The sequence below is a fragment of the Sinocyclocheilus rhinocerous genome, unplaced genomic scaffold (genome assembly GCF_001515625.1).
Source record: "Sinocyclocheilus rhinocerous isolate Xijiao unplaced genomic scaffold, SAMN03320098_v1.1 scaffold925, whole genome shotgun sequence".
In the NCBI taxonomy this organism is placed as follows: Eukaryota; Metazoa; Chordata; class Actinopteri; order Cypriniformes; family Cyprinidae; genus Sinocyclocheilus; species Sinocyclocheilus rhinocerous.
Genome location: NW_015646170.1, coordinates 133,512 through 144,471, shown reverse-complemented (window position 1 = coordinate 144,471; position 10,960 = coordinate 133,512). Strand labels below are relative to the sequence as shown.

Here is a 10,960-nt window from a genome sequence, read left to right as displayed (position 1 = left end):
GGTAATATTATAATGAGATCCCTTTGCAACGTCACTAGGGGAGCGAAATCAGACGCGCTCGTTTTTTCAGACGCTTGCAGAAAAAGGCTTACCAAAACAAAGTTACTGGGTTAATCTTTTTCACGTTTCCTTGGTTGCTAGATGCACCAAGGACCTGATTATAGCACTTAAAACCTGGAAAAGTCAGATTTTCATGATGTCACCTTTAAATTTAAGTTAAATTCTAATCTGACTCCATTTTATGACCTCGGATTTAGTTTGTCATACGAATTAGCTGTTTGTCTATTTCTAATTATTATTCTTCTGACATTTGATTAATCTAGTTGCCTCTTTACTTTATATTTACTTGTTCATTAGGAATCTATGTCGCTCAGAGGTTCTCATGCCAGCCGGTGTATGTGGATCTCACAAAACTCGCCAGTCTGATCATTAGTCAGAGGTTATGACTACTATTTAATAGACTGCCTTATGCTTGTCATTCTTGAAATAGTGGTTCTGTTTAGCCCCCTACAGTCATCCATGTAACAACTTACGATATAAAAGTAATGAGTGTTTACACTGTAAAACTATGAATGTTAGAGTCTAAGAATGTCACAAAGGTGTGTTACTGTTCAAGCCTGTGTTTAGATCAGTATGATCAATAATATGTCTTTGACCTTCATTATGAAGATTTTGATTATACTGTGTAATATAACACAAATGATCAAAACGTCCATTATTGTAATCTCCTCACATTCTTTCTTACCTGCCTCAGTCACATTTACACTGATGGCCCATAAAGGGATTATATCGCGATACATATTGATATTGAATTATTGTCCAGCCCTAGGCCTACCATATATTAATATTCTAGTTTACCACATCTAATTCTCAAAAGTCTTGTGAACAAATCTTCAGTATGTGTTTTATGGCCTTATTTCAGTGACTTAAAAATGTTAGTTTTTTTACTAACCACTCATAATCGTTGTTTTCTCAAAAACGCATGTACATTCATGCTGATCACATATTGTTGTAGCACAGTTTGTGCTGAATGCAGTGTAATCAGACTTTAGCCATTAATATGTTTTTAAGATACTGAAAAAAACACAAATGTCAGGGCATGTCAAAACTTCTCCAGAGCCCCAAAACCTCAGACCCCAGAGGGTTAAAGTTCAAACAATAATCAGAGGTTAAGCTAGTACTATGAAGTATGCCCGAACCATGCTTACTAGTACTGCAATAGTATAACCCCCCGTAGTTAATGCAACTGCATAACAACTTAACTAAAGTCAAGCAGTTAGTCAGAAATCTAGAATCTCACCTACTGTGCCCCATGCTCCATCTATCCTGAGATCTAGTATTTACTTAACCCTGGACGCAGATTTGTGGAAACATACGCCTTCACTTAATCTACTTTAAGTCAGAATAAAATCAAATGTAACAATTTATTACCGTTGTTTTCTCAAAAACGCATGTACATTCATGCTGATCACATATTGTTGTAGCACAGTTTGTGCTGAATGCAGTGTAATCAGACTTTAGCCATTAATATGTTTTTAAGATACTGAAAAAAACACAAATGTCAGGGCATGTCAAAACTTCTCCAGAGCCCCAAAACCTCAGACCCCAGAGGGTTAAAGTTCAAACAATAATCAGAGGTTAAGCTAGTACTATGAAGTATGCCCGAACCATGCTTACTAGTACTGCAATAGTATAACCCCCCGTAGTTAATGCAACTGCATAACAACTTAACTAAAGTCAAGCAGTTAGTCAGAAATCTAGAATCTCACCTACTGTGCCCCATGCTCCATCTATCCTGAGATCTAGTATTTACTTAACCCTGGACGCAGATTTGTGGAAACATACGCCTTCACTTAATCTACTTTAAGTCAGAATAAAATCAAATGTAACAATTTATTACCAGTCAGGTAAATATGTATTATGCCAATTACATAGTCAATTCAAAGATATCAAATCAATACAAGACATCAAATTCTCAAAGATAGAGCTAAGAGTAAAAGATTCATACCTGACCTCAGAAAAGTACATATTATGGAGTGTATGGACACACTCCACACTGCGGGCTCATCTGGCTACAGAAGCGCCCCCATCTTCTTGTAGTTTTCACTTAAGTACTTCAGACCAAGACAAACATCCTCCAAATGGAGACAGGAACTAACAATTATGATTTGCATTGATCATGTAGAGTTTTGGGGACAGATGGTAATTTGCATGAAAGACACTGGCACACCCTCTACAGTAAACAACATCTCTAAACTTTTAGGATCTGTATTACCTTCTAGCCTACTACTTGTGAGATTGAGACCATTGTACCAGTTGCCCTGAGACAGTTCAAATGATACCAAACATGACTGTGAGTATCACTTGCATTCATGTACGCTGTGTGTATTGTCTGTATCTCAGAAGATCAAAGTGTCTTGAGGTTCTGTAAATCTTACAGGATTGACTCCAATGATTGACATCTAATCCAGTGTATTATTTGTAAGTACTTAAGTAAGGGAATGCTTAGGCACGTCAAATAAATCAGGTAACTGAGGGAAGCTAGCAAATATGCCATTTACATCAAGATCACCAATTGTTTTAATTCCTTTCTTAATCCAGCTTTGTATAGTTGGAGGTATCCAGGAGAACAGGGTTTTTCGTAATCACAGAAAGCTTCTTCCCTGTGCCCAGAAATAACTGTTACTGGGGTAGTTTTCATTTCAAGCTGCTCTATTGAGACCCATCTCACGTCACTGTTCTTCGGATGCAGCCAAATCCACAGTGGGCGAAACTGTGATGCTAGATAATGAAGTCTAAAATTTGGGAAATTCAACCCTCCTTTAGCATATGGGGCCTGAAGCATGGTTAAATCAACTCTTGGTTTTTTCTTATGCCATAAACATGTGGATACAGCTTTAAGATCCTTAAAAAAATATTTAGGAATTTTAAAAGGGATACAATGAAATAAGTAAATGATTTTGGGCAGTATATTAACTTTTATTGTATTGATTTTACCAATTAATCACAGAGGCAAATTCATCCACTGTTAAAGATCAGTTTTAGTTTGGTTCAGACATTTTACGTAATTGTTATGATAAAGGAGCCACTAATATTGATACACAAATACTTAATTTCCAATATCATTGTCTGATTGTTCCAATCATACTAATTGGAAAGGCCTCATTTTTTGAATAATTTAACTTATATAACCAGATACTGCACTACCAGTATATACCAGTAATTGATGGGTCAGAGCAAATGGCTGTAGCTAGTGGTTCTATAGCTAAAGTGAGAAGGCGTCCAACAAAAATCTATTAGTCAAAATTTGAGCCTTAGGGGCATTAAAGAGCATTTTGATATAGCCTATTGAATAAACGTATACCCCGAAATTCCTAGCTCTCAATGTGCATACGAGAAAATTTGTCTCTATTCTGTCGAACGCCTTTTCAGCATCCATCGGGGTACAGTCATCATGGGATGTTCTCGTTTCTGAGCAGTATTAATTACATGGAACAATCTTCAAATATTTTCTGCTCCCTGTCTGTTTTTGATAAATCCGGTTTGGTCTGAATGGACAATTTTGGGGATGACATTCTCTAGTCGCAAAGCAATTAGTTTGAATAAGACCTTATAGTCAGAAGAGCAAACTGAAAGGCCTATAGGAGCCACATTTTTGTTGATGTTTTCCTGGTTTAAGTAGCAGTGTTATTGCTGCAACCTCCAGTGAATACGGTAATGCTTGACTGTCTAGTGTCTCTCTGGTAATGCTGGTTAAAAGGGTTCAGTAGCTTTTTAGAGAATACTTTAAAGTATTTGACTGGAAGTCAGTCCGACCCGGGTGCTTTATTATACTGTAAAGATTTGATAGCTGTAAAGTATACTGTAAAGTACCTCCTCCTCAGATATGCCAACATCAAGAAGATCTTTATTGTATTAATTTTGGGAAAAGATAGTCTATCAAAGCCACTTCATGCCAAGCCATCTTTGTGATTATGAGTGGTGTCAGAAAAATATCAATATCACGCATCACATTTGTAATGCGTTTACTTGCCTATATTTATATAATGTAAATTCAAATTAATGTAAATTAATATAAATTATAGTGATTATACTGAAAACCCTTTACAGTTGAATTGAAAGAATGAGCACAATTCTTAACATGGCAAACAAGCAGTTAGTATGGAGCAATGGCAGGACTCAGATTTTTGTTATCAGCCTCACTGCTGATCTAATCCTGTTTACAGTAAATACTCCTGAGTAGGTTTGAGGTTATTGAACTGTTGCTATGACAACAGTTCCAAGATGAGTTTTGAGGAATGGAACAATCCAGGATCGTGTTGAATTATCAGTTCTAGATGATAAATTCTCAAAAGAGGAAACAGGCCCAGATGGCATAATTCAATTCAATTCAGTTCAAGTTTATTTGTATAGCGCTTTTTACGATACAAATCGTTGCAAAGCAACTTTACAGCAAATTAAGTTTCACCAGAATATTTAGTGGTATAATATAGTAGAAATATTCACCAGAATATTTAGTGGTAGCTTATCAGTGGTGACAGTGGAAATGTATGGAAAAATCAATTAAAGACGTAATCAAACAGACGATGAACACTGTTAACAGCAATCATTATATGATGCAATCAAATTTATAGCAAAATATGGTAGTTCTGTATGTTGTTTCAGGGTTGGCATCATCTGAGGTCCTCTGAGGGGTTTGCATCATCTCTTCTCAGGTGTTCTGGATCCAGACTGAAGCTTGTGTAAATCCTAGTTACCACGGGATGTCAATCCCGTGGCAAAAACAGAGAAACAAATAGAGACATAATTAGCGTAGCTGCTGTTCCAACCAAGCAAAATGTATTTGTTTAACCCAAACTAAAGAATAATAATGTGCATTTGATCAGATATAACTGCAGTACAAGATTATGAGATGCATTATTTGAATGCTTGGCCAAAGAGATGTGTCTTTAATCTAGATTTAAACAGAGAGAGTGTGTCTGAACCCCGAACGTTATCAGGAAGGCTATTCCAGAGTTTGGGAGCCAAATGCGAAAAAGCTCTACCTCCTTTAGTGGACTTTGCTATCCTAGGTACTACCAAAAGTCCAGAGGTTTGCGACCTTAGGGAGCGTGATGGATTGTAGCGTGGCAGAAGACTAGTTAGGTATGCAGGAGCTAAACCATTGAGGGCCTTATAGGCCTTATATAATTAAACTGTTTGTGTTGTCTAGGTGAAGGAAGCCATTTTGAATGATGAGATTTACTGCCCTCCGGAGACCGCAGTCCTACTGGCATCTTACTCTGTTCAGGCCAAGTACGCCGACTACAACCGAGACATCCACAAGCCCGGTTACCTCACCAATGACAGGCTGCTACCACAGAGGTGAGCCTGTCTTCTCAACACAAAAATATACAAGTTGGATGTCCCCCGTCAGTAGCTCAATGATTGTTGCAAATGTAATGTGGTGATATAATGATATTCTCTTTCACTGCTATGATTTATTACAGATTTGTAGTTCAAAGTGGTACATAAATATAAGCTACTTTCAGATTCAGAAGATGAGGATATCAGGGTGTTTTTTTTTGGTTTTTTTTACTTTTGATACTCATGTTTCAGTACACAGGGTAAAACAGAACCCAGTGCGTCATTGCAGGCTATAATTAAATGTCCCTGTGCCTTGGCAAGCCTTTAATGGCCTCTTGTTGAATCACCTTGCAAAGCACTGTGATTTACAGACTGTGATTAAACAGTGGAATATGATAAGGATTGGTCAAGATACTTGACTAGTTCATTATTGTGGTTAACTAGTTTCTGCAGCTTATTTCTCATTTGTTTTTATCAAAATTGCTTATAAAGAGGCTTCTCGGAGATCTTTTGCATGCTCTTAGGCCATGTGTCAACCAAAGCGTTTTTAGCAGCTGAAAATGCAGCAAAAATTCCTACAATATCAATCAAGTATCAAGTATTATAATATTAAAGGCTCTAATACAGAGCGGCACAAATCGCTTATGCACATCCCGTGCGCAGAATGATGGATTTAAAGCAACATTGAGTCACAGCGTGTAGCTCTTCACACTGAAAGGTTCATAGCATAAATGGAAGCGATATTGATGAGTAGTGTATTATGTCTATGCAACAGTTTATTGAGCCTTTTAACAGTTTTCAATTTCAGTTACTCTGCGTGTGAAGAACAATTCATAGACTTTTCTACTCCCGTGTTGTGAACAGACACCCAGTAGCAAGTAACATGGTTGAAAAACAGCAATAAAGTCATTTTATGCAAAACCATAGATCTTTATCTACAAATCAAGTATAACAGTAGGAACATTGAATGATCTTGGAGAGAGTTTTACCATGCTGACTGTCGTAACTGAATGCGACTGAGATTTGAATGCTAAATGGAGAATTACTGACAGCTGTAGCGGAATGAAGAGTTTGCGTGAACTTTAATTTATAGGCACAATATGTAATTTTCGCTGTTAGAGGGCGCGTATTCAAAATAAATAAATAGACAAAGGTGTAGTTTGATGACGCCGTGACTGAGTGTGGAATCATGGGAGTTGTCATCTTCATCCCCACAGCCGATGCAATCTGACGGGACTCGGGCAGAAATCATGTTCATGGATGAGCTAATGATTTAACATAGTAGAATGAAGCAGGGTGAGGCTGAAAGCCGTCGAAGCGAAACGAGGCCGCTGAATGAGCTTGAAAGCAGCGGAGCTTTTATTATGCCACAGTCGATCACTTCCGCTTCTTCCGGTCGCGTGTACAAGTCAGCAAAATATATAACACTGTTCTAGTGGTTTTTGGATATTTTAATAAAAAAATCTTACATATTGTGCCTTTAACGGCTTAAATATCTGTACCTCACATTAAGCTGTCGAATGGCTTCAGAAGACTACAGTGCATGAAAACTTTATGGTGCTTTATATTGTTTTATACCTTTTGTGAGGCTTAACATAACAATAACACAGAGTAGCACGCACAATATCGGATTTGGATCAGGGATTAAGGGATGCACTGATCGTATACTCAGTATCTCAGTTCTGGCTCCAATACTACTTCGAGAGCGATAATGAGTATAGGATCGGCGCACCCCTAATGATAGGTGCAGTAGCGGACCTAAGTGTGCGAGTAGTACAGAGATAGAAGCGATGAGGCATGGCGCTTAACACAAATAAATACATCCAAATTAAATACAAAGACACATTGTTCAGTATTGCAGGGTTTTTATGTGCATTATCCACTCGCAATGTTTAATTTTTGTAAATCTCTTTATATTAATTTGTGGATCGGAATTAATTTATCTGGAAGTATGAAACAACTTGCCTTCAGGAATTTCAGGTCATAATGTTTAGGTCTCCGGTTTTTATGTATTGCATGAGAGTTTGTGTAATATATTTTTACACAACAATGAATAATTATTTAGTCCATTTTCTGACCCCCTACAGTGATACCAGACTGATTCATCATGTGTTGTGTGTTGTGAATATTATTATGTAGAGTTTTGGAGCAACATAAACTGACTAAAGAACAGTGGGAAGACAGAATACAGACATGGCACGAGGAACACAGGGGTATGCTGAGGTAAGGCTTGACACACAAACACATGCAAAGAGTACACATAGATTATAATACAAGAGCACACTTGGGGCAATGGTGTTTTCAGTCCCCAACTACACACACTGTGAACTTCACAATGCTTAATAGCAGTATTTCTATTCCCACCATGATTGTATGTTTACAGAGAGGATTCTATGATGGAGTATCTGAAGATCGCTCAGGATCTGGAGATGTATGGAGTGAATTACTTTGAGATCAAAAATAAGAAGGGAACGGAGCTCTGGCTGGGAGTGGATGCTCTTGGTCTCAACATTTATGAACATGAAGACAAGTAAGTCTTACACTGAAATGTCTCACATTTCATGTATAAACATTATGTATAAACTCTACTGTACCAAGGTTTGGGGTCTGTAAGATTTTTTTTTATGTTTTTGAAAGAATTTTTTTCTGCTCACCAAGGCGAAGAACACAGCAAAAACAGTATATTGTATTGTAAAGTATTTTCCAATTCCAAAATAACTTTTTTTATGGGAATATAGTTTAAAATATGATTTATTATTGTGAGGGAAAGCTGAATTTTCAGCTGATTTGCTGCTCATGAAACATTTCTTATAGTTATCAATGTTAAAAACAGATGCTGCTTCATATTTTTGTGGAAATCGTGATGCATTTTATTCAGGGTTGCTTTGATGAATTTAAAAGAATAGCATTTAATTGTAGTAGAATTTTTTGTAACATTATAGAAGTATATACTGTCACTTTGGATCAGTTTTATTCCTAAAATATTTTTTTTTCAATTATTACTTTTTTAAAAATGGTTTAATAGATGAAACATGAGCTTTATTTATTGTTTGTTTGTTTGCATGTTTTTTTGAACTATAGTTTAAATTATCATTTCTATGGCCATTTTATGGTTTAGGATGTTAGCATAGACATTGGAGTTTCAGAAACGTTTGATTGCTAATTCCAGTACATTCTTTGGAAGAATTTATTAAAGGGGTAGTTCATTTAAAAATTGAAATCGTCATAATTTTCTCACCCTCATTTTGTTTCAAACCCATAAGATACTAATTAATAGATTTTTAATGAATCCTGAGAGGTTTCTCCCTTCACTGAAAGTTCAGACAACCAAAACTTAAAAGATCTAAAAGGGTTATAAATTTAGGCTTTTATTTACATCCAAGCAATAATTGACACACAATGCATGACATATGGTAAATACGTTATCTTGTGAGTATTATTTGTATTATTAGAGTTAACCTCTCCCTCCTGCTTCAGCACCCATCCATTCCCTGCCTTATAGGGCAGACATTAGAACAGGGTGAGTCACAGCGTGCGTTGTTTTGGCCTTTTGCCCCTGGGTGAAGGGAAATATAGCCTTGATTCCTGTTTACAGTGTGGGACCATTTCATAATTGGGATATTATTTAGTTGTGGGGTCATATTGCCCCTGCCCAGGTCAATGCATGTCAGTTAACTCCACAAAAATTACTTTCATATTAGATTCTAATAGGTCAGCTGATTTTGATTGTCTCTCAGCAGATGGACTAAGTGTTTTCCTCTGCTGCCCACTGCTGGCTGTTTTTGACATGATTTTCTGAATAATGTTAATAAAATGTACATACATTTTCAAATGTGTTCATCTCTCTCTTGTTTTTCTTTAAGGCTCACACCAAAGATTGGGTTCCCATGGAGTGAGATCCGAAACATTTCTTTCAACGATAAGAAGTTTGTCATCAAGCCCATTGATAAAAAAGCACCCGTAAGTATTGATTATTATTTATGATTATGCTGTCAGTTTGAACTACAGAAGTTACGCACAATTTGGACCATGTTTACATGCACATCATTTTGTGGTAAGGTCCATATTCTGGTTAAGCCTTATTTGCACAAAGATGTTTATGTAATATTTGCGAACGAAAATCTATAATAATGCTGTAACCATATAGTTGTAAATTGGTATGAGTCATCTTTGTTGGATGTCCTGGCATATCCTCTAATATGACTCAGCAGCCAATCAAAACTCAGTGACTAAGAATGTCAAATCTAAATAGCAAACTATTATAATTATTGACACATTCGTACATTGTATGAAAACGAGTACAAAATTTTGTGTGGGGGTCATTCCACGAAATCGGTGCCTTTTGCGTCCCTAAGAAATAATCAAACATCGATTTAATATAACAGCAAATAAATTTGCAATTTAAAAACATAACAATACTATGTATTCTTTCATCAATATTACATAAAGTCAATTAAATATTATTTTAAATAATTTAAATAGCATTTATGCTGATAAGGGTAAGGTTTTTGGCCTGTCCCTCACTATGATTTTTCTTTTTCAGCAGAACTTTTAATTTGCAAAATAAAGGGAAAATGATATAAAAATCACATTTGCATATTGTTCCAAATATAGTCTTATTGTTAAGCTATGTTTTTGGCATAAGCATGAATTTATTCTATAAAATATAAATAATTTTATTGGTGTCCTCTGATTTCATGTCAGCCCTGTTACTCTCATCAAAAAAACCTTGTAAAATAATGTACATTCAAGTGACATCGCTTCTAGGAGGTTACATCATCTCATATCATAACAAAAATAAACACCGGCCGATATTCTTTGTGTATATTATAGTACAGTACCAGTCAAAAGTTTGGACACTTTCCCATTCGTGTGTCCAAACATTTGACTGGTACTATATATAGAATACAGTATATGCATAAACAGAATATATATACATAAACACATTTTTTGCAATGATCACTCAAATGTGGTGATCAAACACTTATAATGACGTGACAAAGATATGTAATGATGGAGGCAGGGCATTTAACAATTTAACAAACTATTCAAAATGAGTCTGACATCAGTGCACTGAACAGTAAAGTGGAAGTTTATTCAACTCTGCTGGACAAACTAAGTAATTACACCATTTCAAGCATTTTATCTGCATTATATGTTCTGTAAAAAAAATGTTCATATCGGCGGCATATTCACCGATACCGATATATCGGCGACAGGCTCATATGGGCCGATAATATCGGCAAAACGATATATCGGTCGGGCTCTAGTGTTATATAGTGTGTGTGATTGGTTTCAGGATGAACATGTGATTAGTGAAATGGCTGCTGGGAAATGTAGTCTGGGGTGACATGTGAAAGTCTGTGTAGTGAGAGAGTCACTAAAATGGAAGAGCGACCTCTGGTGGCAATTGGACGGAAGTCCATGAACCGGATTCGTAACAGTAGCCTACTGTTTTATTGTTGTGCTTTTTAATTAGGAATAACAATAAATCCATCTTTTGTTTTAGTCTTAAAAAGTGAAAGGTGTATAGATATATATACAATTATCAGACAATTATCTTTTCTTGTAAAACGTGACACCAAGATCGCAAATTTTAAAGTGAAAGTGAAAG

The 10,960-nt window shown here is 36.2% G+C and overlaps 1 protein-coding gene across 3 annotated transcripts in view; it reads left to right on the top strand.

The window, feature by feature from the left end:
* LOC107707084 (radixin-like) overlaps window positions 1–10,960 on the top strand; it is a 40,822-nt gene that overhangs the window by 12,759 nt on the left and 17,103 nt on the right. For all 3 annotated transcript variants that reach the window (XR_001636223.1, XM_016510967.1, XM_016510966.1), the window contains exons 4-7: window positions 5,213–5,364; window positions 7,486–7,569; window positions 7,730–7,876; window positions 9,210–9,306. Coding sequence is in view for 2 of the 3 variants with exons in the window: in XM_016510967.1 (XP_016366453.1) it covers window positions 5,213–5,364; window positions 7,486–7,569; window positions 7,730–7,876; window positions 9,210–9,306 (480 nt within the window). In the remaining variant the exon portion in view is untranslated. The remainder of the gene's footprint in view (window positions 1–5,212; window positions 5,365–7,485; window positions 7,570–7,729; window positions 7,877–9,209; window positions 9,307–10,960) is intronic.